At 37.3% G+C, this 26448-nt stretch overlaps 1 protein-coding gene, 1 long non-coding RNA gene and 1 pseudogene across 6 annotated transcripts; 2 read left to right on the top strand and 1 right to left on the bottom strand.

Annotated features, from left to right (window-relative positions):
* The first annotated feature begins 970 nt into the window (after nt 1–970).
* LOC113294247 lies at nt 971–8797 on the top strand (annotated as a pseudogene).
* An 833-nt stretch (nt 8798–9630) lies between these two features.
* LOC113296472 lies at nt 9631–13928 on the top strand. 5 transcript variants are annotated; one of them, XR_003333044.1, is made up of 6 exons: nt 9631–9836; nt 10354–10406; nt 10568–10696; nt 11131–11772; nt 11873–12137; nt 12247–13928. It is a non-coding gene; the product is annotated as an uncharacterized LOC113296472 (long non-coding RNA). The 5 variants fall into 5 exon arrangements; XR_003333045.1 differs by having other exon boundaries at nt 11131–11336; nt 11506–12137; XR_003333046.1 differs by having other exon boundaries at nt 11131–11336; nt 11522–12137.
* An 11075-nt stretch (nt 13929–25003) lies between these two features.
* On the bottom strand, nt 25004–26101 carry LOC113294248 (F-box protein At3g07870-like). Its single transcript, XM_026542651.1, has one exon. The coding sequence runs from the start codon at nt 26099–26101 to the stop codon at nt 25004–25006; it is 1098 nt and encodes a 365-aa protein (XP_026398436.1).
* Between the last annotated feature and the right edge of the window lie 347 nt (nt 26102–26448).

Here is a 26448-nt window from a genome sequence, read left to right on the forward strand (position 1 = left end):
GTAATTTCAGTTTAGGGTTCAATTTGTATCTCTTAGATTCTACTCCCTTCGTTCTTTTTCAATAGACTGGTTTTTATAAATAAATGTTTCAAAAAAATAGGCTGGTTTCCTAATTGGGAAAGTCAAATATTACTTTAGTTTTTCTGGGACCACTTTCTCTTAACTTCTTTTGATGACAAGTGTCATGTGGACCATTTCTCTTTACTTCTTTTGCTGACAAGTGTCATTGGGACCATTATACTTCACTTCTTTTATTGACAAGTGTCATGAGGACCACTTTCAATGATTAGTTCACTTAATTTCTTTAATTTTCTCTAAAAACAAAATCAGTTTATTAAAAAAGAATAGAGGGAGTATCCTCTTAGAAGCTCCGAGATTACAAATTTGATACCTATTTTAAGATTATTAATATGCTGCCAAATATGTTTGAAGCTACGAAGCTATGTGCATACCTAGTCCTAGAGGCTTCCTGTTTAAGAATAAGTTAGCTTTTAGAAGTCTGATCAAGTTCGTATTTATAGAAGTAGGGCGCATTATTATATATATATATATATATATATACAATAAATATACCCCTTAAAGCCTTTAGAAAAAACCTAGCCTTATTTACAACATTCTCTTTGTTGGATTGTGTTTTGTCTGTGTTACACGGAGTAACAATCATGGATTGTCTTCCATCAGATGTGGTATTAGACATACTTTCTCGAATACCAGTTGAGTCTGTTTCTGATTGCAAATTAGTTTGTAAAAGGTTGCTAAATCTCCTCAGTCCTCACTCATCGATGGGATCAATTTGCTAAGATGCACAGTCGACGTCAATTACTTGCTAGTTACGGTGATACTTATTCTTCTTCAACTGGTCTTCTTTTATCCTTTCACAAAATAGAAAAAGATGAAACAGTAGGCGGCTTACGACTTTATTACGGAGACAAGTGCACCAGTGAGATGAATATCCAGAGGTTGTCATGGAATGATCAGTGATGTGGAAGATAAGAGTAGCTCTGAATACCAGAGGTTGTCATGGAATGCGTTACGTAAATCTATCAATGGACTTGTGAATAAAGTGAATGCGACTAATATTAAAAATATTTGCTGAGAATCTTATAAGAGGAAGAGGTTTGTTCTGTAGATCGTGCATGAAGTCTCAAATGGCTTCTCCGGGTTTTAGTGATGTTTTCGCAGTTTTGTCTGCCGTGGTTAACACCAAGTTTCCTGAAGTGGGTGAATTGGTTTTTGAGAAGGATTGTGTTACAGTTAAAAAGAGCTTACAAGAGGAATGATAAGCCGCAGTTACTTGCTGCAACTAAATTTATAGCACATCTTGTTAACCAGGAAGTTGCTCATGAGATTATTGCTCTGGAGCTTGTCACGGTACTACTAGATAAACCCACAGATGACAGTGTTGAAGTTGCGGTTGGTTTTGTTACAGAATGTGGTTCCCTTCTTCAGGATCTTACACCTAATTAAGGGTCTCCATGGTATCTTTGAGCGGTTTCGTGGAATATTGCATGAAGGAGGAAAACCCCGCTGTCAGGCCTCTTTGCCTTGAGAAAAGCTAAGTTTCAGGGACACCCCGCTGTCAGGCCTGAGTTGGACCTAGTAGAACAAGTGTTGGGTGCAATAATCAAAAACAAAGAAAAATCAAATAAGCAAAAGTTATTGATACTTAGCTCCTTTATAATGGAAGTGATTGCTTTGACGAAACGAACAAGCTCCCCGTATCTCCGCAACAGCAACAAGGCAAAACTTTGGAAAATAGAGTGAGTCACGTGTTCAACACGCTGTCCTTAAGACATTAGCGCCCGGATACACTCAAGAGTGATGCTATATCCCTCACAGGACGGATATATCCAGGATAAAACACCCTAATACACCTACTACTAGCATATGTAGTAGATGCTCAACTTGAGCTTGGCAACTCCGAAAAAACCGTTAAGGAAAATCGCGAATGCTTAAAAACCGTTATAAAATATTTTCCCTTAGGGGTCCCTCTAAAATAGAGCAACCCCTTTCCCATAGATTTTACAAAAGTAGTGAATTTCTTTATATAATTGACAAATACAACTTAAGAAGAAAAACTCCCCGATGTGGGACTAAAAGCTTTATATAGTTTCTTAAAACTACTAAAAATTGGAAACTCCACGATGTGGGACTAAAAAGTTTCATTCACAAAATAAAACAATAAATTATAATTTTTTATTAAAACTTTAAAAAATTATTTTTTTATTAATCGTTTTCCAACAATCCCCCACATGAATGAAAACTCAATAAAACATGAAAACACAGATAGATCTTGGTAAATAAACATCCCAACCTCACGATCCAAACAGACTGATCGTGCAAGTGTTGAAATCATACTAGTCATTTCTACGTCCTCTCCCTCACACAAAAGTGTGTTGACCCCAGGGTCATACTATGGATTGCATAAATCATAATAGTATTGAGAGCTTTCATCTTTAATTCTCACATGGTGAGACTATAGGTATCTTTCACCAAAGTGAAAAAGCATGAACTAGTGAACCCTTAGTGACCTTTAGGTCCTAAGTTCCAGTAATACCAAAACCATCAAAATGAAAATCACATAAAAAACGCAAGAAATACCATTTTAGGCAGAGGTGTCCATGAGGTCTTGAACCTTTGCTTAGTGAGATATTACCAGAATTACTTGCTAGAGACAGTGAACTATGTCTTGAACTGCTAGCATTTGATGTAATTCGTGATAACAACCACGGGTGATATCTCCAAGATTGCTGCCAAGCTCGTGCCGTTTTGTCCGTTTTGGCCCTGGACGTATCCTGTTTCTCAGAATGCTCTAGAGAATCAGCTCATATTCTCACAGGAAGCGACCCACTTCCTCATTCAGATAGGTGAGTTTCCATAAAGAGTGTTACTGCTACACCCCACTTCAATCTTAAATTGAAACTATATAACTCATTAAGACTTATTAAAAAGTCATCCTCCACATGCAGTCACACTATCACGTCTACACCATAGGGAAGGGACAGAGAATGAAAATCTCTGATAGTGTTTACCTTTACCCACCACAAATTAGTTGTCTCATTCGAAACCTTGATCATGGGATTTCCAATCAGCAAGGTTGAGTATCCTTCATGGCAAGTTTAATATATGAGCTTAAGCCCCAACCCCCTCGATGCATTTTTAACTATCTCTTTGTACAAACCTTTCGTCAAAGATTGCGCGATATTCTCCTTGGACTTTATCCAATCAATGGAAATAACGCCGATTGAGATTAGTTATTTCTTAGCTTTAACTATTATAGCTTGGCTAACACAATGTATAGATATATCTGGCACAGGCCTATGCCAAAGAGGAATGTCTTCTAAAAATCATCTTAGGAACTCGGCCCCCTCTCATGCTTTATCTAACGCAATACTCTCAGATTCCATAATGAATTGAGCGATATGTTTGTTTGGAAATCTTCCAACAAAAACCCACATGTTAGAGTGAAACCATATCCATCTTAGACTTAGACTCCTCTGAGTCAACTATCCAGTTTGCATCATAAAGTCCCAAGGACAACAAGATACCTTTCATAAATCAAAGAGTATTTTAGGTACCATAATACTCTACTCAGTGCATCTGAATTCTCTTGCTCTGGACTACAATTATATCCACTTAACTTACTCATAATAGGCAATGTCTGGACTCTTACAGTTCATTAAATTCATCAGACATCCTATAACTTTTGAGTATTCAAGTTAAGATACTCCACTACCCTTATTTTTCTTGAGACTACAAGAATAATCGTACGAAGTACAAGCAGGTTTACAATCAGACTGATTGTATCTCTTAAGCACAACTCAACATAATGAGAACGACTAAGACTTATAAATGTTTGATTATCTTCTAATCCTCATCCCTAAGATTACATCAAAAGGGCCCAAGTCTTTCAAGTCAATGTTCTCATTCAGTGCATGTTTTTAGTGGAATTGATCACATCTATGTTTGTATCAAGCATATCATCAACATACAAGCATACAATTACACAGACATCCTTAACAAGTTACTTGTAACATACTTGTCAGATTCATTAATTTAAATCCACTATCCATTATCACATGATTAAATTTTCCATGTCACTGTTTACGTGCTTATTTGAAAACCATACAAAGATTTTTCAAATTACAAACTTTGTATTCACAACCTTTCACTACAAAGTCTTCAGGTTGATCTATGTAAATTTCTTTACCTAATTCACGGTTTTAGAAAAAGCTGTCTTAACATCCATCTGATGTATCTCTACGTTCTTTATGGCAGCAATAACAATTAGTATCTCAACGGAAGTAATTTCCGTCACAATTGAATTAGAATCAAGGAAATCTACACCTTCTTTTAGTTTATAGCCTTTAGCTACCAACTTAGCTTAATATTTTTCCACAGTTTCATCTACCTATCGTTTCCTCTTAAAGACTCATTTACATCCCATGGTCTTACAACCTGGAGGTAAACTAGCAAGCTCCCAAGTCTGGTTCCAACGGACTGAGTCCATTTCACTAAATGAAGCTTCTTACCAGAATGGGGTTTCAGTAGATATCAAGGCTTCTTTACAAGTCTGGGCTCGACTAAGCTAGGCATGTTATGAAGTCGGTTTCATAAGAAGTCTCAAGTCTAATTATTTTACTTCTCTTAGGCTCAACATCAACTTCATCTTCCTTTAAAAGTTCTGACTATTTGAAAATAAATCTAGGGGATCAACAACACATCTCTAATGAGGTACAGGTTTAGAATAAACATGTTCAAAGAACTCAGCATCCCTAGATTCCGTAATAATATTCACACCAATGTCAGAAAAAATCAGAACACACAACCAAAAATCTATTTGTAGAAGTATACTCAATATACCCTATACGAAAACACAATCAACATTTTTGGTTTCAATCTAGTTCTTTTAGGAAGAGGAATTACAATCTTAGTCAAACGCCCCCACACTTTGACACATTCATAAGAAGGTCATCTACCGTTCCATAAACCATATGGAGTTTCATCTGATTTTAAAAGGGTACTTTATTCAGGATATACTAGTTAAGAGGACTGCCTCCCCCCACAAGGCCGCAGGTAATCCTGAACTAATCAACATGGAAATTATCATCTCCTTAAGGATACGGTTGTTATGTTCAAGGCTTCTAATTGGTTTCCAACTTCAAGTTTATACATCTTAAGGCTTCTAAGGCGTCATCCTTATCCTAAGCAAGTATACAAGATAGTACCTCGTACAATCATCTACGGAAGTTATAACCATCTTTTACCACAGTGGTTTTGGGTTGAACTCATGTCAACTAGGCCTAACTGAATTAATTTAAAGGCTTATAATTACTCTGAACATTTGTGCTAAAAGATTTTATAGCATATTTTGATTCTTCACAGATTTCACTTTTGTGTTCAAAATCCAAACTAAATTTGGGTACGAAGCCTATGCTAGCCAGTTAAGCATTGACTTATAAGTTTACGGTTCCAAGTCTACCACGTAAAACAATCAATCACACAAAGATATCACAAGAATCAATACGTTCACATCATCAGTTTTTCCGTTAAGCTTATATAGACCCAAAGTCCTATAACTCTTGCTTAAAAAATCACTGCCTAGTTACAACAAGTTTTCCAGATTCAATTAAGATCTTAAATATTTTTCCATCTACAACAGAACAAGATACAAGATTTTCGCATATGCTCGGAACATGAAAACTTCATTCAATGTGAGAATATTACAGATATGAGCTTCTGCTCGACCTTTTCCTTTTATGCAACCTCTATTGCATATGAGTTACTCAATAAGAGTTTCTCGACATCCCCTATCCTATGATAGGAGGTGAACAGGTCTCTGTTTCAACAAACATTCTTGGTGGCTCCAGAGTCCACCTACTGGTCTCTCACATTGGTTATTAAAAAACTTCCGACATCACGCCACCAAACTCGTTCTAGTTTGTTTCAACTAAATTAGCATTAACTTTCTACTTATTAAGGTTTTTATGTTGTCTACAATTTACTGCCGCGTGGCCAGGAATTTTACAAACATAACACTCACCCTTAACTAAAGTAATTCTGGATTCAGGTTTACGAAATATACCTTTATCATGAAGACCATGCTTAGAGTTGCGTTCGATGTTCTCACCTTTGCCATCTTTGGAAGATTTGTTTCCAACCACATGCGGCTATTAGCCATGTCCCTCGGAGATGACACCTTTATTAACAAATCACAATTCCAAATCAGAAAGTAAAATATGAGTTTTGAAGATAACATCTATATATACAAACTTCGTTTGAATCAGCGTTTCAAAAAATTCATGGTTACCCCCACAAAAATTAATTTAGTTAACAACAATTTTCTGCTCGTCAGAATTTTTCAGAAACGTTTTTCTGTTTTGTAAAATATCAAACAAATACTTGTACAACTCCAAAAATTCTGAAATTTTACGCGGGTAACTATCAGGATGTCTACTACGTTGTGTCAAAAGGGTTCATCTAAATTCCTTCTATATTAAAAGATAAAATTGAAACTCTACAGATGACCAGAAATTCGTTTTTGTTTTTCACTCCACAATTAACATCCATGATTCACAAACCAATCAGTCGTTTTCGATTATTACAAATACTAATGTCTTAAGATTGTTGGGTGCGATAATCAAAAACAAAGAAAAATCAAATAAGCAAAAGTTATTGATACTTAGCTCCTTTATAATGGAAGTGATTGCTTTGACGAAACGAACAAGCTCCCCGTATCTCCGCAACAGCAACAAGGAAAAACTTTGGAAAATAGAGTGAGTCACGTGTTCAATACGCTGTCCTTAAGACATTAGCGCCCGGCTACACTCAAGAGTGATGCTATATCCCTCACAGGACGGATATATCCAGGATAAAACACCCTAATACACCTACTACTAGCATATGTAGTAGATGCTCAACTTGAGCTTGGCAACTCCGAAAAAACCGTTAAGGAAAATCGCGAATGCTTAAAAACCGCTATAAAATATTTTCCCTTAGGGGTCCCTCTAAAATATAGAGCAACCCCTTTCCCATAGATTTTACAAAAGTAGTGAATTTCTTTATATAATTGACAAATACAACTTAAGAAGAAAAACTCCCCGATGTGGGACTAAAAGCTTTATATAGTTTCTTAAAACTACTAAAAATTGGAAACTCCACGATGTGGGACTAAAAAGTTTAATTCACAAAATAAAACAATAAATTATAATTTTTTATTATAACTTTAAAAAATTATTTTTTTATTAATCGTTTTCCAACAACAAGAAGATCAGCTAACTCACGAGTTATCCCTTGAAGATGAAATAGATCCAGAGACTTGGTTAGATATTTTCAAGGTGGATGCACAATTTGTGGAGAACGAGAAGAGATATGAAGAACTGAAACGCAACATACTTGGTGTCGGTGAAGGAGAAGGTTCAGATGTAACCTCGTGTAGTGAGGATGAGAAGCAAATGAATAATATACAGGACGAAACAGAGATGAATGTTGTGAATTTAAGAAGAACAATATATCTCACCATTATGTCAAATGTAGACTTTGAGGAAGCTGGCCACGAATTACTAAAAATTAAGCTTCAGCCAGGTCAAGAAATGGAGCTTTGCATAATGCTGTTGGAGTGCTGTAGTCAGGAGAGAACATATCTTCGGTATTATGGTCTCTTAGAGCATCCACAGTGGGCGAGTATAACCAAATTTATGGGATGAGATCCTAACACAGTGGGACGGAGTAAAGATCAAATTTGGACCAAAGATCAAATTCCAGACCAAATATGGTCGCGACCAAATCCCAAATTCTAATATAGTCGGGCGTAAATTTAAAGTACGCTTGATGCTGGGCGTAAATTTAAAGTACGCTTGTTAACGGGCGGAGATTTAAATTACGCCCGATGAAATTTTAATTAAATAAAAAAAAAAAAGGAATGAGGCGGACTTTTAAAGTCCGCCTGTTAAAATTTGCAAAGAATGGGGCGGACTTTTAAAGTCCGCCCGATGGAAATTTAATGAGGCGGACTTTTAAAGTCCGCCTGTTAAAATTTACAAAGGATGGGGCGGACTTTTAAAGTCCGCCTGATGAAATTTTAATGGGGCGGACTTTTAAAGTCCGCTTGACGAAATTTTAATCATTTACCGTTGCGTCACACCACGGACTAAACCCAAATTTTGGTCTTTTTTTTGATCTTTGATCTTTGGTTTTGATCGCACCACTGCAGTTGCTCTTAGGGCAGCGGTTTTGCATGATCAATAAAATCTATCAGGAGAATTTTGAAAAGTGTTTTGTGCAACAATACTCAATGAAACACAGGCTCGAAACCAATAAGCTCCGGAACGTCGCCAAGTTTTTTGCACATTTACTTGGTACAGATGCTTTACCTTGGCATATTTTGGCTTATGTCCGCTTGACAGAGGAGGATACAACTTCATCTTCACGTATCTTCATAAAAATTATGTTCCAAGAATTGTCTCAGCGCCTTGGTATGAAGTTGGATGAGCGGCTTGGTGAACCCACTATGCAGGATTCATTAGAATCCATCTTTCCTAAGGATAATCCTAAGAACACGAGATTCTCTATTAACTTCTTTACTTCAATAGGGCTTGGTAGTATCACAGAGAACATGCGTGAATACCTGAAAAATATGCCTATGCTCATTATGCAACAACAGAAACATGGAGAAGAAATTGAAGAAGAATCTGGAACTTCAAGATCCAGTTTAGAATCGGAATCCGAGTCGTCAACTTCTAAGAGAAAAAAGGATATGAAGAAACAGCACCGCACCAAGAGGCAAAGGAGGGATTAAAAGATGATGTTCAGACTTACACGTCTGGCTGGCTCATAATCAACCTTAGCTTTCTCCAGTGTCCCATTTTCATCTGTTTTTGCCACTTGTTTTTCTTTTTCCGTTGTAACTTGCTCCATTCAATCGAACGAGCATTATTGAACTGTCTGTTGAAATTTGTAAAAATGTTCAGAGAGAGCAAAGTTCATCTGCAATATTTAATTGTGAATATTCTGTCAAGCGTATATGCTGCATTTCTTTTATTTCCTAACCTTTGGGATGAGTAAAACGAATGGAGGATGGATTTTGAGCAGCCAAATCTTAAAGAGTGGAATTTCAATGATAGTTTGATTTGACTGTCATCCTATGTAAGGATAACCAAGATTAAATCATATAATTCCTAGTTCTCGGGGCAACCCGAGATCGATTTAGATTTTCCAACTAACAGTTATATTTCATTTTCTTCTTCCTTGGTGTGTGTGCGCGCCCAAGAAATTTATTGGACCGACCGAGCCAAGCGAGGAAGGACCTGGCCATTTCTTTTTTTTTTTTGTTTTTTCTAAATCGTAAGTCATTGACAAAAAGATTGGATTTTGGTGTCCCAAACCATTTTCAATCTACAATGAAAGACCTAAAGAGCCCCTCCATGCTTCTATTTCTCACTAAAATTGGCGTAAATATAACAAAATACGATGGGTAATCACGTAAATCTCTTGTGCAGAAAAAAAGGACACGGAGGTTGGTAATGTTGTAATTGTTGAGGGGCAGTTTAGTAAAAGCGACCTGAACGTTGTGGGTTCGAATCTCGGCAACCTGCTTCTTCTTTTTTCTCCTTCCTTTCTTTTTCCCTTCTCCTTTCTTCTTCGAACCGATAGAGGAGATGGAGATGAAGAAAGAGCAGAGAAGTTAGGGTTTGTGTTGAAATTGAAGAATCATAGTATGGGTTTCTATCTCAGAGAAAGAAAGGTGTTGGTTATGAAACCTTGAGTTGGTCAATTCCAGTTGGGATTTGAGAATAATCGAAAAGGGGATTTTGGGTGTTCTTGTTTTGAGATTGAAGGTACGATTTCAATCTTATTTCTTTCTGCTCCGATTCCGATCTATTGAACGTTCATCATACTATCAATTTTATTGTCGAATTAAGTATGAAGAATCAAGGGTTTCCTTAGGATTTGATTTCAACACTGCTTGAAACTGAAACATGATAGGGATAGAATTTTTATTTGGAATTGAGATTAGGTATACTTTAATCTTACAAACCACCATGAATTTTAGATTTCATAAGCAAATTTGTTGGATTGGAATAAGCAACATCATTTCAGAAAATTTCATTTATTGTTTGTTGACACTTGGGTCTGATTATAGCCATTTTTTTATGGAACTAAGCTAGGATGGCTTCTTGAGGATTGTAGCTCTATGAACAACTATTCCAGCATATTATACAATGTCCCTGTTAGATTTTTACATTTCATTTTGTACGCATGAGTTAGGGAGGGGAATTCTATTGCTGTATGGTTTAAAATGGCTTTTGTTAGCTGACTAACTATCATGTGTGCATTTTACTTTGTTATTTACAGCTTCCAGTGTGTAGATTGCCGACAGCTTGGGAGACCTTTGCTCAAAAAAAAGGGTTTGTTATCCAATCTAAAGCTCCATAAATTGCAGAATTTAGTTGAATCATCATCCCTGTAATAAATTTATAAGAGTAGTTTGAATGCTTTTTTTTTTTAGAATGCGAATCTTTCCTAGAGACTACTTGATAACCGAAATGTGATTTTTTTATTATTGCAGGTATTAAGAACCGCAAGAAAGACAAGGTTGTCTATGATGAACAGACTCATTCATGGAAGCGTCGCCATTGTTATGATCGTGTGAATGATGATAAAGATGTTCCCATTATCGATTCCAAGATGGCTGATGGTATGAAATTATTTAGTAGTTGACCAGTTCTCAATTTCTTTTCGTTTTTGGGCTAGTCAAGACTCAAGATTTTTTGGTGAATGTCGCGTACTTATAGAAAAGAGAATAGTTTTAGGTGATAGTTTAGTGTATTTTGCTTGCAAGATGTTGTTGCAGTAGTGCGATATGACGAGTAGCTGTCCGGTACAGTGAAATTAAAGAAAAATAGAATAAAATGTTGGATGCAATAGAACTGAATTCAGCTTTTGTGCTTGAGCCGGAATCGAATTGTTAATTTTAACAAGGTCGATTTCAGCTTTTGCATTTGAAAGAATAATTGTCTTCCTGACAGATGACACAGCCTTACCATATCCAGGAATTACATAATGAAGAGTAAGATGGGTGCCCTAAATTTGTACACATTACTGCACTGACCACCCACATAACAACTGCAGATTGGTCAAACATTTCGGTATAATGTCAATTCACCGTTGGAACCAAAACTAAAAAGCTGGTTATGATATTGTCCCTTGAGCTCAGTTCAGAACCAAGATAGAGAGTAAGAAGTGAGAAATTACTTCAATGCTTGTGAAGCTTCTGCATCGAGATGGTTCATCCAACCAATTCCCCTTGTTTTGTCGCTATATTCCCTTTCTTGCGGGTACTGGAATATCATTTCATTTTTCTTTTAATTTAAGTCCTACTATGGTTATACACACTTGTTATACTGATCTGATAGGATTACTAACTTGTTTCCTGCTAGCTACTGTAATATGTATTACTTAGTAGTGAAATAAGATTATTATTATTTTATTTTCACCGTAATCCAGAAGCATTCTATCATAGATTACCGGCAGAATCTCTAGCATGTGAATGGGAAGTTGTTCAGGGTCCTAATGAAGCATGTTGGATTATAGAAGTGAGCAAAACTCAAATGACACCTACTTTGAGGAAGGCTGGGAAATATTTGTGCGAGACACTGGCTTAAGAAAATATGATTTCTTAGTTTTTAGGCTTGATGGTGGGATGCGGTTTCATGTTAAGGTTTTCCACTCATCATCATGCCTAAAAACTAGGAAATAATACTTTCTAAGAAGGTAGGGAAGATAAATTGGATGTCTAGCAACAAAATGAAGAATGTCTCAGTTGGGAGGTTCTTGTCAGACCATTAAGTGTATCAATACATGTTCTGTGCAGGCTGGAAAGACTTTGCCATCAGCTATAAGCTGATAATTGGTGACTGTGTGATATTCGAACTTGTTGATTCCAGTTCCTGTTCCTTCTCTAGTTCCGCGCAAGAAAATAATGGAGCACAAGAAGAATATCTCGCTAGTTTACCTTCTTCGTCGCTTGCACAAGAAATAAAGAAACGTGGAAGGCTATGTGAAATTTCAACGGTAAAAAAGGGAGGCTCACGGAAGCAGGATTGTGCATGGAGTTGTTCAAAAAACAGTATTTTAAGGTAAGTGTGCCACCATGGTGAATGATAAACTCAATATACTATATGTTGCATAATAAGATCTTCATGCTATACACTCTAATCTGATGCAAACACCTAATTTTGTGCGCAGGATACATGTGATTAGTGAAGAGTGCAGTGCACAGTTTTTCCGTGATTTTGAGCAGTATTAGAGAGACAGTATGAGATCTGTCTTAGTCAATTGAGCTGTGAACTGATGGTGAAGGCTGTAATTGATACTGCTAAAATGGAGATGGATTGTGGCTGGTGACTGACATGTTGCAGTTGTAGTTTGGTGCCTGAGATAGAAGTGGTGTTACAGATGCTCATGGTAGTGATGCTGTGTTGGCTCAAGAATGGTTATATGAATGCCTAGGTTTCAAATACAAATTGCAGGTGTCGGAAGGTTGGTGGTTATGAGCTATTGAATGCAATGAGATGGAACATGGTGCGCTGAGAGCTTCAGAGAATGGAAGATGAATTGCATTTGAACTGGTGTTGTGGTATTTTGAGTTAGGATTAGAAGGCAGATTGCAAGGAGTACAGCTGGTATTGAAGCTGCAATTGGAGATTGAATTGTGGAGTTTGAACTGAGAGGGTTGCTGCTGGTATGAGTGAGCTGTAGCTGAAGTAACAACAGTTAGAAGAATGTGGCATTGCTGAAATGAAAACCTAATGTAGATGAATGTTTAGGACAGGAATGAGTTGATGGATGACTGCAATGAGCAGTTGATGGTGGTACTGAAGTGATGAGCATTTGGAACTGAAATGGTTGGCTTGAATAAGCTGTTGTTGTCCAGGTGAAATGGATGGTGATAATGTTGCAGTTATGGACTGGTTCTAGCAGGGATCTGAGGCTGTTGAAGGCAAGGAAATGATTATGCAACAGAGAAGAGTAAGAAATGGCAGCAGTTTTGTGTTGGTGGTTCTGGTGGTGAGTTGAGATGAGCTCATTCTTGAGCTGAAGCTACAGGTGTGGATTGAAATAACAGGATGAGGTGTTGCTGGTGATGTGAACTATGGCAGAGATGAATGAATGCTCGATAGTTTAGATAAATGCAAGGTGCGCAAGAAGCAGCTGAGGCTGGCAATGGAGATAAGATGAACTTGCTATTTTGTGGAACTGCAGGTGGTAATTGTAGTAGAAAAGGAGTTATGGCTGGTACTAGTGAATTGATGTTGCTTTGAATGGACAGAGAAGGAAGTGGCGGTGGTTCCAGATGGTTGTGAATATTGCAGGAAGGTATTGAGTAAATGGCTTGAGCAGAACCTGTTAATGCCTGAAATTGCACCGTCAGTCCTATTGAACTGACAGTTGAAACGATTCAACTCACTGACTCGGTGAAGTGATCCAGTTAACGGTAACGTCAGCATTGGCCGTTAATTTTGACGCTTGACCATTAGGTCTGATAGGTGGCCGGTTTGAATTTGCCGGTCACCTGAGCTACTTTCCGTGTGACTTCGCCAGTCGATTTCTGTCCATTTCCCGGTCAACTTTTGGACTTCCGGAAAGACTCTTCAGCAGAATTTTTGGTATCGGTTTTTCTTCTTATTGAAGTCTCTGTTTGCACATCTTTGTACGAATTTGCACGTGTTGTATTTAGTACTCCAGGAATGTTTGGAGGAGGACAACTACATCATCTCTTTAATGGTTGAATGTTTGGAGAAGGACAACTAAATAATCTCTTCTAGTGGTAGCAATTTTCTTGGATCTGTACGGGTTTGGGAAGATTAGCGTTTGCCGACGTACAACGCACGTGTAGTCCACTTGTCGACTTAATTCAATTTGTTTTACAAATTAGAATTATGATAAAATTTGTTTGATTTACGAATCTGAATCCGTGCAATCACGTAGTGGTGTCGTTTTGTTTTCCACCGTGTCAATGGTTGTACTAGTTGTATTTTACTGTTGCATTTGCTTGTTGTATTGAAAATTGAAGATTTTAAATATAGTTAAGCCCAATGATATCCTTGATTTTAAAGATATATTAATCTTCAGCTAATTTAAAAAAAGAAAATACAGTATAAAGTATGTGGACTACAGTATCATGCGCCCAATAAGATAAAGCTGGTATATGTCTATCTCGTAGCCTCCATGGCAGTATTATTTTTAGTTCTCCCTAATAGCTCAATGATTTTTATGGAGTACTTGCCATTTTTCTCTATCCGATCTAAGGTATTCCCTCCAATTGATTGAGAAGATATCATTACAGAGAGAGCTGTTTCTCTGCGTTACTTTTGTAACTGTAATTATATCACTAGAACATAGGTTGAACAAAAATTTTGTATGTTTAAGTATTATTTATTTTTGATATAACATGTGATTTGGCATGTATAAAATGAATAGAGCCCAGATTGTGTGACAATCTGGCATTTATTTTCTATTTTTAGGCGTTGTTGTGTATCACTTGTCCAAGATACAATGCACCGTTGACCGATGGTTGATTTTATTTTACATTGTTTCGGCCATTTTGTTTTGACTTGGGGAGCAAACAACTTTCTCTCTCCCGTCATTGAGATTAATTCCCATTGAGGCTTAGACTGAGTTGCACCTATGTTTCAAATTTATGTATCAAACTATTATTGTTTTGAAAATTCGTTTAAGCCCTCTTACTACATTATATCATTAGTTTTCTTAGGCTTATGAAGATCATACTACACTGAAAACCCTTAACCCACGGTACTCAGTGAGACCTAAGGATGAGTTTTTGAAACATTTTTAAATTGATATAAGGGCTCAACTTTTGTGAATCTCCGATGAACCTCTCAGCACCATATCATGAGCTCGGATTATTGAGAAATCTGTTCAACGAGATAGCTGATATGATCCGAGACAACCATTAGGCTTTGTTGTTTGGCTTAATGAAGGTTCCTGTCGAAGATAATAGTGCATGATATCAACTCCTACTGGAAGATATGGATTAAGGGTATGTGCCCACATAATGATACAACACATAGGTGTATTCTAATAGAGAGCATGCATCCTACCAAGACGCATCAAAAATACTAGCGGAAGTTTAGATTTTCCAGACTTATTTTTCAAAGAAAAAGTCAAAAATGCAGTGCCTTTCTACAACAAGCAAGCAATTACCCTCTGGTAGGGATTGCTATGACCTTCCCCTAATCAAGTCCCATATGTAGCGACTAGCAAGTGGTGTATCCAGTAGTCAGGGTAGGTGGGATAGGCTTGAAAGTAGGGACAGACGGGTGGACCTACTGGAAACCTAAGCGCCTATTGCTTCAGACGGTGGTAATTAATCTTAAGGAGGAGATGGTGCAGAATTCGAAGAAGTCTTGACTCTTGACTCTTGAGTGTTATACAGTTTAAACACTGTTGCAGAGAAACAATCTTCTCTGCGGATAAGCTTTGATACAGGTGATCAGTGATTTTCTTATCAATGTTTGTTAAGGTAGTTAATTTTAGTTTCAATTTTCAATTATTTTGTTTTTTCTATCTGCAAGAGGAATTAAAAGGTTGGATCTTTGAATGCCTTGAAATTGGATCACAGGGATCACAATTTTTTTTGTATAAGATTTAGTAATATTGCGTGACAAAGCTCAGGGATGCCAGAATTATGTTCAATCATTATGTTCAATCAATCCTGTATAACAAAGTCATAATTTAGCTCAATTTGCATTAAGCTGTAGTAACAAGTTTTAAGATTTGATCTTCCTGAAAGCTTAAAGGATCACCGGGGTTCATTCATTTTTGTGCCAAAATTCATATTTCTGCATTACAATTTACTAAAGATTTTTTTTTCTCTAAGCTTAATTTAATCCAGGTTCAATTCTTTATCTAATTTGATATTGTAGATCTTATTTTACAGAAGGTTAAATTTCTTAACAGTATTCATTTTTATGTCACAAGGAACTATGGAGTGTCTTCCGTCAGATATCGTATTAGACATACTTTCTCGACTACCAGTTGAGTCTGTTTTGGATTGCAAATTAGTTTGCAAAAGGTTGCTTAATCTCCTCACTCATCGACGGCATCAATTTGCGAAGATGCACCATCAACATCAATTATTTCAGCTTGCTGCTAGTTATGGCGATGCTTCTTCTTCTTCAACGGGTCTTCTGTTCTCCTTCGAAAATGTTAGAAATTGGGCACCCATTGTGTGTGTGCATGCCCAAAGTCTATTTTGGGTGGTTATGTAAAGTCATGTGCTTGACTTTGTCATAAGAAGAATCCTTCTCCAACTAACCAATCCATGGTAAAACATGTGTCTTGTTTCTTGCCATCATGTGTTTGCATGATGCTAACAAGTGTTGAATCACTTACTCCATGTGTTTAATCGATGCTAAACAAGTGTTAGAACTTTCTCCAAGTGTTTGATTTTTTCTTGACACTTGCCAAGAGAGGATACTTGAAGTTTAAGTATAAATAGGTTTCTAGTTTCATTTGTAAAAATATAAGAAGTAGAAGAAAACACTACAACTCAATAGTAGTGAGTTTAGCAAGAGATAAACCAAGTATGGAGATTAAGCTAGAGAGTTCTAAGTGAGCATTCAAGTTAGTGAGCAAGTCTTCTAGTATTTAAACATTAGTTGTGAAGAATCACGCAAATCCTTTAGTGTCCTTTGGAGAGAAAATTGAGGTTCTACAAGGTACTTAGTTTGTTGTAATATAGTTTGTTCTAGTCTTCGTGGCACCTACTCACCGCCGAGTTTGGAGGTTCAAGAACGTGAAACGCAAGTGATCCACCGGTTCTTATTCATCCGTTTTAGGAGCGATTTCAAGGTATGACTTAATAATCTACTTCCGCATTTGATTTGTTCAACTAACATATATATCACTTATATATGACTAACATTGGTATCAGAGCCTTTTATGCGTTTTCGTTATTTTTTGAGTGAACCATGGACTAAATGGCCACTACCTAAAAGGACTATGACCTAAAATTAATTATGTGGAGCAATCACCTTTCTGGTTCAATATGTTCCAATTTCTGGTCTTGCACCGACTATCCAATGGACCATCGACTAAACGGCCTTTGCCTAAAAAGACCATGACCTAAAATTAATTTTGTGGAACAATCACCTTTGTGGTTGATTTAATTAATTTCATATAAATACAACATGCACGATATTAATTTTTTTTTAAATATGATTAATTTGTTGAATCATGTTGTTAATTTAATATCGTAAGTTTAATCATAAGTGTCTTGCTCAACAAAAATACTTAGTGTATGTGTTTGCGAAAGTATATATTACTTTGTCTATTTTCAGAATTTTAGAAAAATCTAAAAGTGGATTTTTCATTACTTCTGAAACGAGGCATATTTTTATTTTATTTTTCATTAGTTGAAAACTAATTTACTTGCTTATTTTCATTAGTTGAAAATAATTTCAATAATATATGTTTCCGAAACAGTGCATATTTTTGTTTTATTTTCGTTAGTTGAAAATAATTCGTGAGCGAGGTACTTTTAAAATTAGTAGCAAGAAACTCCTGATTTCGTGTTTGTTTTCCACATGATGTATTTTGTTTATATGTAGCTTATTTATCTCTGTTGATAGATAACTAGTCATCATATGTTGGTTGATTTTAAGTGGTTTTATTTGCCTAAGTTATGTGCTTCACCAATATTTATTAGTCCAAATTAATTGATAGAGGTTATATTAAAATGCATATTTGGGTGATGATTATGAGCCTAACGAAATTTTCGATCTCGGATTTGTGTATAGATATGATTTTATGAATTATATTTTGAGACAATATAGTGAGTGTACACATAATAATAATGTCCAACTTTGTGCAACAAACGTGTAGAAATGGCTAGCAACAATGTGATTGTTGATCTCAATAAGGGTGACAAACTTGATGGGAAGAACTATGATGTGTGGCATAGAAAAATCCGATACTTGTTGGATGAAGTAGGAAAAATGGAACTCCTAACAAATGAAATGGTCCTCTGCAGAGGGTCATACTGCCCAACACCGTCGTGATCTTGAAGCCTACGAAACTTGGGTTAAGAAAGATCATAGTGCACGCCACACTATGTTGAGTAGCATGCAAAATGATCTTATTGGAGAATATGAGGATTTTCCTACTGCCAAACAAATGTGGGACCAGCTAAAATTTGACTTTGGTGGTACGTCCACCACTAGACTTCGCAGCTTAGTACTGAAATTTGAGGTCTACCGAAAGGATCCCAAGCATTCAATGACAGAACATCTAAGAAGGATGTCGTCAATGATTCGTGAGTTGAAATCTGCTGGGAATGTTCTAAGTGATGAACAACAAGTTTTAGCTGTGATAAGATCATTGCATGATTCTTGGGTGCGTACGAACCAAATTCTGACTCATAATGAAAGCATCAAGAATTTTTCTGACATCTCTCGACACGTTGAGCTTGAAGCTGAGCGCCAAGAGGCGACACGTGTGGCTACCTTGTATGCTCAAGGTGAGCGTAAACCAAAAGGGAAGCGCATGAACAATAGCCAAAGGGATGCTGAAAAGGCAGAAAAACCATCTAAGCGTCGCCGTGGAAAGCGTGCTGGTAAAAGAGACAAATCTAAGATGAAATGCTATAACTGTGTACACAAAGGACATTTTGGCCGTGAGAGCACTGAGATGAAAAAGGTACTTTGTTCATTTAACTCTGTTTACACATCTGTGTGTTCAAGTGTAATAATTTCTCAATCTCTCCCTGAATGGATTGTAGATACGGGAGCAACAAAACATGTAGCTCGAGATCGAGCAGGGTTCGTAGATTATCGACGTATTTCACGTGGTACATATAAAGTCTATATGGGCAATGGAACATGTGAGGATGTTATGGGAATTGGCATATATCAACTCTCTATGCGCTCTGGACGCATTTTAACACTTCACGATGTGTTATACATACCAGGAATTCATCATAATCTACTTTCAGTTATTTCTCTTCTTAGTTTAGGGTATTCTTTTAAAATATAAGACGGTAGGTTGGACATCTTCTTTTATGGTACTTTTATTGGAAATGGTTATATATGTAATAATTTCTTTAAATTAGACTTGTTTAATTCACTTTAGTGTCTGATGCTAGTAGTAGTAGAGTTATTGACTGTGTGACTTGGCATGATAGACTAGGACATATCAGGCAAGATAGGATGACACGCTTATCTCGAGAAGGTCATCTTGGCTCACTCGCTAAAGTTCCTTACCCGTATGTGAACCTTGTCTAGAAGGAAAAGCTTGTAGAAACCATTTTGGTAAGGCCAAACGTGCTATTCAACCTCTTGAGTTGGTACATTCTGATATTTGTGGACCTATGAATGTGAAAGCTACACACGGTTATTTTTATTTTCTCACATTTATTGACGACTATACGCGATTTGGTTATGTATATTTGATCGCTCACCGCTACGAAGCCTTGGATTGTTTCAGGTGCTTTGTTGAGAATCAAACTGGGAAGAGTTTAAAGAGTATCCGTACAGACCGTGGACGCGAATATTTGTCCGATATGTTTAGGGAATTTTTTGAGTGTAAGGGAATAACAAGAAAGCTTACTATTCCAAATACTCCGCAACAAAATGGTGTTGAAGAGAGACGGAATAGAACACTAATGGATATGGTCAAATCAATGATGGCGAAAGCCAACCTCCCAATATCTTTCTGGGGGATGATATTATGATTGCGGCCTACATTTTGAACCGTGTCCCAACTCAGTCGGTTCCTTCTACGCCATATGAACTTTGGAAAGGCGAAAAACCTAATTTAGGAAACTTGCACCCGTGGGGTTCATCTGGCAATGTTCACAACGCTTCTCATGTGAATCGAAAGCTAGGTCCTAGAGCAAGAAAGCTTGTCTTTATAAGATACTCTGATTGTTCAAAAGGCTATGTGATGTATGGTGAACATCCAAGTGGAGGGATGACTGAGATAGAGTCCATAGATATTGTTTTCATTGAAAATGATTTCCCTCGAATCAGTGACATTCATAAAAACTTGGAACTCTTTGAAATAGAAGAGAGTGAAGATATCTTACCATCTTCGAGCGAAGGTAGGGAATTAGTTTCTCAACCTATAATCGCTGAGGATAGTGGGAGTGATATGCATCCTAGTGAGAGTGAACCACTAGAGACACAAGTTTTTGAAACACGCAGAAGTGAGCGTGGTAAAGTACCCCGTCGTCACTTTGAGATTGAAGGGGGAATATTGATGTATGCTGCGAGTATTGAAGATGAGCCTACTTCTTTTAGAGAAGCCATCTCTTCAGTCGATTGCAATAAATGGCTTTTTGCAATGCAAGAGGAAATTAAATCAATGGATAAGAATGACGTTTTTGAGTTGGTTGATCTTACGCATTGGCGAAAGGCCATTAGAAACAAATGGTCTTTAAAATTAAACGCAAGGCGGATGGTTCAATCGAAAAATAAAAAGCTCGTCTAGTGGCGAAAGGATATACTCAACAAGAGGGTATTGACTATGAGGAAACCTTCTCTCCTGTGGTAAGGTTTGCCTCAATTCGCCTCGTGCTTGCTATTGTTGCATATTTGGATTTAGAATTGTTCCAGATGGATGTTAAAACTGCATTCCTTAATCGGAAACTAGACGAAAAGATTTACATGTCTCAACCGACGGGTTTTGAGGTCAAAGGACAAGAGCGCAAAGTTTGCCGTCTCAAACGTTCAATTTATGGACTTAAACAATCGTCTAGACAATGGTATATGCGTTTCCATCAATCTATCCCCTCTGTTGGTTATGAAATGATTAAGGAAGAGCATTGTGTGTACATAAAATGATCCCAGGAAAGCATTCTTATCCAAGCCTTATATGTCGATGACATTCTATTAGCAGGATATGATCTAGAAGGAATTGTCGCCACTAATAAGTGGTTGTCCTATAATTTTGAAATGACGGACATGGGTGAAGCTAATTATGTATTAGGTGTTAAGATCACGCGAGACCGCTCAAGAAAGACTCTTAGTTTGTCTCAGGAGACTTACATAAAAAAGATACTTGAGTGTTTTTGAATGCATGATTGCAAACCCATTGACACTCCTATGGACAAAGCATGTGTCCTAAGTAACGATCAAAGCCCGAAGAATGAAGAAGAAAAGAAATACATGTCCAATGTACCGTATGCATATGCGGTTGGAAGTCTTATGTAGCTATGTTGTGTACTATACCCGACATAAGTTTTGCAGTTGAGATGGTAAGTCATTACCAAAGTAACCCTGGACCAGATCACTGGAAAGCAGTTAAAAGGATATTTCGTTATGTTAGCGGGACTGCTAATCTTCCTATTTGTTACCATGGTGAAGACATTAGACTCAGAGGATTTAGCGATTCCGATTGGAGTAATGATAGAGATGAGTTTAAATCCACTTCATGATACGTTTTTAAACTTGGAGGTGGTGCAATCACCTTTTGTAGTCAGAAACAAAAGTGTGTTGCTCTGTCTACGATGGAAGCAGAGTATGTTGCACTTGCGGAAGCCGTCCAAGAAGCTTTCTGGTTAAGGAGATTTCTTAAGAGACTCGGTGTCTCGGAATACGGTATTGCTTCACAGTGATAGCACATCAGCTCTAGCATATGTGAAAGATCCCAAATACCATGGAAAAACCAAACACATTGGTAGGAGATTCCACTTTGTATGCGATATGGTTGCACGAAGAAAGGTTATTCTTAGACATATCTCCACAAATAGAATGTTGGTAGACCCTTTGACTAAGCCCATTCCGAGAATTGCTTTTTAATCTCACATAGAGAACGTGGGATTAAACAGGATTTGATATGTAGAACATGTGACAATGAAATTATTATTATAAGTATTAATATGATTTCTTAAATGAATATGTTTTTATAGAATTCATATACTTTTGATGTGTACACGGATATTGAAGTTGTCAGCAGGCAAGAATCGACCTACTCACACAGGTGATTCGCCTTGGCGCATAGTATAGCGAGCAAGATGAGATAAAAGAAGAGACGTTTATCGGAAGATATGTTTTTCGAAAAACCACGTGCTTTTAATAGAAAACTTTTCTATACAACTATAAGTCGCCTTAGTATGTTTAAGATGATATCTCACAAAGAGATCGATCATTAAATGTAACCACCATTTAATGAAGCATGTTATACAACCAGATGTGATTTTCTGAACAGTTACTATGTCAATGACTGTTGGAACAGAAAGTCAAGTTAGGCGCTTAAATGGCGACTAGACTAAGATCTGTATGGCGTATGGTTTTTATGCTGGACATGTCCATTTGGGTGGGAGAAACTCCATAGCATACACTTTGTGATGTATGTGCTAAGTCGACCGATTGATGAATGATTCCCTGCTTCATTGTTGTGTGAGCCACTGGATTAATATCCAATTCATTTACCCCTTTGACTTGAGTTTATGTCATGAAGAGGATACTTAATGATGTTACTTTAGCATGTTTTCTAATACGATGCAACTTCCCGTATGATGATACATGTCTAGAAAGTTGTTAAGTTGAATTGGAACGATATGAATTTCTTGGAAGAAAATTTGATGATACACCATGAATTGTGACTCATAGCTGGCCAGCGTTTTTCGTCTGTCGAAAATCATGAGTACAATTGATAAAATGTACATGGGTGCAATACTGCTTGCTAGAGTGATTAAGAGCATTGTGTCAGATGTAGCCAAATTATCTGAGGTAATGAGATACGAACATTCTTTGTGAAGAGTTGATGTCTCCATGATGACTCGTAATGAGGTTCTAGTATGGAGCTCCCAACGCACAAACTATTTACCAATATGAACGTTTTTCTCTCAGGACTGTGATTGGGAAGCATGTTGGCGCTACACACACTATGTGTGAGTGGGAGATGTTAGAAATTGGGCACCCATTTTGTGTGTGCATGCCCAAAGTCCATCTTGGGTTATTATATAAAGTCATGTGCTTGACTTTGCCATAAAAGAATCCTTCTCCAACTAACCAACCATGGTGAAACATGTGTCTTGTTTCTTGCCACCATGTGTTTGCATGATGCTAACAAGTGCTTAATCACTTGCTCCATGTGTTTAATCCATGCTAAACAAGTGTTAAAACTTGCTCCAAGTGTTTGATTCTTCCTTGACACTTGCCAAGAGAGGATACTTGAAGTTTAAGTATAAATAGGCTTCTAGTTTCATTTGTAGAAACATAAGAAGTAGAAGAAAACACTACAACTCAATAGTAGTGAGTTTAGCAAGAGATAAACCAAGTATGGAGATTAAGCTAACGAGTTCTAAGTGAGCATTCAAGTTAGTGAGCAAGTCTTCTGGTATTCAAACATTAGTTGTGAAGAATCACTTAAATCCTTTAGTGTCCTTTGGAGAGAAAATTGAGGTTCTACAAGGTACTTAGTTTGTGGAAATATAGTTTTTGCTCATTTTCATGGCACCTACTCACCGCCGAGTTTGGAGGTTCAAAAACGTGAAACGCAAGTGATCCACCGGTTCTTATTCATCCGCTTTTGGAGCGATTTCAAGGTATGAATTAATAATCCGCTTCCCCATTTGATTTTTTCAATGAACATATATATCAGTTATATATGACTAACAGAAAAAGATGAAGAAGATAGAACAATAGGACTTTATTACGAAGACAAGTATAATGATGAGATGAATACTGATGAGAATTTCTCTTACAAGACTCTTCAAGAAACCAGCATCGTCTTTCCTCGTTTACCTGTGCGCGTCTTTGATGGCATAGTTGGTTCATGTAATGGACTGATTTGTCTCAACAAATATCTCCATGGAATTCTTGTTCCTATCTACATATGCAATCCCAACACTGGGGAGTATGTCAATCTTCCTGAATATACTGGAATGTTTTATGCAGCGCCTATGGGTTTGGATATGTCCATTCAATGACTAATGATCAATACAAAGTTGTAAGGATCTACTACCCTGGATCGGACAATTTCCACAACGGAGAGGTCCAGGTATACACAATCGGTAATGGCAGTGGGTGGAGAACCAAAGGTAGAACGTCCTACCATTTGCTTACGCCAACTCCTCTGGGAGTATTTGTAGGTGGATCTCTTCACTGGATTGATGACCAGATGATCGTGGCTTTCAACTTGGCAGATGAAGAATTTCGGTCAATCGAGTCGATACCTTGCAATTGGTCCAGGCATACACAATCGGTAGTGGGAATCCATCTCTTGCCTCTTGCTCGCAGTGTAAGCGGAAAAGGAACTTTGTTGTTTTTTCTAGTATAATTGGTCTGACAAAAGTTAGATAACAGATAAATTGGGGTCTGAATTTTGTTGATAAATTGTGTTTGATAATTATATTTCATTTCTGCTTCTGTGATTTTACTGTTGTACTATGCTTGAAATGGGCCAAGATATGTCCAGAAGATCATTTGCATATTTGGATAGAGCATATAGTTACAATAATGAAGCGTGAAAATATTCTCATCATTTTCTTGTCTCCCCATTTTTCTAAAGCAGGAGCGTTGTCAATTTCTTTTCTAGTGAACAGTTTAATGTCATTCTCAGTTTTCATTTGTTGAGATTAAGGATTGAAACTGAATTACTGAAATTTGTTGGATGCATTGCAGAAGTTACGCACTATGATGATGGTTCATGAGGTATGTCGTCAATGGTGTGATGTACTGTATCAGGGCACATCCCACTATCGAAGGTTTGAGCCTCCTATTTACCTAGGACTCGAAAGTGACACAAATTTAGGTTCTTCAAGAATCCCACAAATAACTGAAAATATATAAAAATTCCAAGTCGGTAGATTGGGAAAGACTGCTTGCTCCATCAAACTGATTAATATTTAGTGTCATCAAGGCTTATCTGTCTCACATTCTTGTTACTTTCAGACCTCTCTCCTAGAGCTTTCAACGAAACAAAACTGTTCATGTGGGGGACTGCAGTAAGTAGCGTTAACTCCGACTTTGCATCATCATCCCAAAGTTTTATCACCGTATTTGTTTTTTGGGTCATAACAATACAGCGTTGAACCTTGGTGCACAAAGAGGACTTCATTCTTCTTTGTAATTAGTATTGGCATAGCCTGGAATTCACTACCCCCTTCCCCTTCCCAACCCGAGTTGTATGCTATACTGAAGTCCCTGCTCCAACTCGCCTCTGCTGCGTTTTTCTTCAGAGCCCATATATCTAGAAGACGTTCTTTGTTGTTTTGATGGCATAGGCACAAATTCCCTCTCAATTCTAGCACCATGTCAAAACAGGTAGAACAGTCGTGGGAAGAATCATAGCAAGGTGGTGACTGGATTAATCCAAATTCTTCGTCTGCCAAGTTGAAAGCCACGATCTTCTTGTCAACAATCCAGTGAAGAGATCCATTCACATAGTTTCCCACACAATTTTCCAACCACAATAGGTAGGATGTTGTACCTATGGCTCTCCACCCACTCCCAATGCCGATTGTGTATACCTGGACCTCTCCTTTGTCGTAGTTTTCCGAATCCGGGTAGTAAATCCTAACAACTTTGTATTGATCACTATTCGCTAAATGGACATATCCAAACCCAAAGGCGGCAAAATGTTCCTCTTCAGTTAAGGTGTATTCGGGAAGATTGACATATTCCCCAGTGATGGGATTGCATATGTGGATAGGATCAGGCATTCCATGGTGATATCTGACGAGACAGATCAGTCCATTATAGGAACCAACTATGACATTAGATTGGCGCATAGCAGTACAGCTGACGGTGGTTTTTTGAAGTGTTTTGTAAGAGAATTTCTCATGGATATTCATCTCATCATTATACTTGTTCCCATAATAAAGTCGCACACCTATTCTTTCATCTTCTTCATATTTTTCAAAGGAGAATAGAAGACCGGTTGAAGAAGATAAAGCATCACCAGTACTAGTAAGTTGTAGTAATTGCCGCTGATGGTGCATCTTAGCAAATTGATCCCGTCGATCACTCAGGAGATTTAGCAACCTTTTGGAAACTAATTTGCAATCTAGAACAGACTCAACTGGTATTCGAGAAAGTATGTCTACTACGACATCCGACGGAAGATACTCCATGGTTCCTTGTGACATGAAAAACAAACAGACAGATAATGGAAACTGTACGTAAGCAAACAAAAGCTGTTAGTATAACACAAACACAAACACTAAGAAAACAAAAACAAAAACAGAAAACGATGCAACAGAGAATGTGGTTGAAAAAGACTCTGGGTATGACTTTTGAAGATGCTTTAAGGGGTATTTATTTCCTATATGTAGGAATTACCTACTGTAGATCCTATTATAGTGTTCTTAGTCAGTGGCAGGTCCATCCACTAAAGCCCAGTAACCGGAGGTCCATAATAAAAAAAAAACAGAAAAATGGATCCAATTTTTTAAGCCCTGGTCCTGCACACGTGTGGAAC

The sequence above is a fragment of the Papaver somniferum genome, chromosome 7, assembly GCF_003573695.1.
Source record: "Papaver somniferum cultivar HN1 chromosome 7, ASM357369v1, whole genome shotgun sequence".
Lineage (NCBI taxonomy): Eukaryota > Viridiplantae > Streptophyta > Magnoliopsida > Ranunculales > Papaveraceae > Papaver > Papaver somniferum.

Excerpts from the sequence above, each read along its gene's own strand:
- LOC113294248 (XM_026542651.1), bottom strand. The coding sequence starts at position 26,101 with ATGGAGTATCTTCCGTCGGATGTCGTAGTAGACATACTTTCTCGAATA.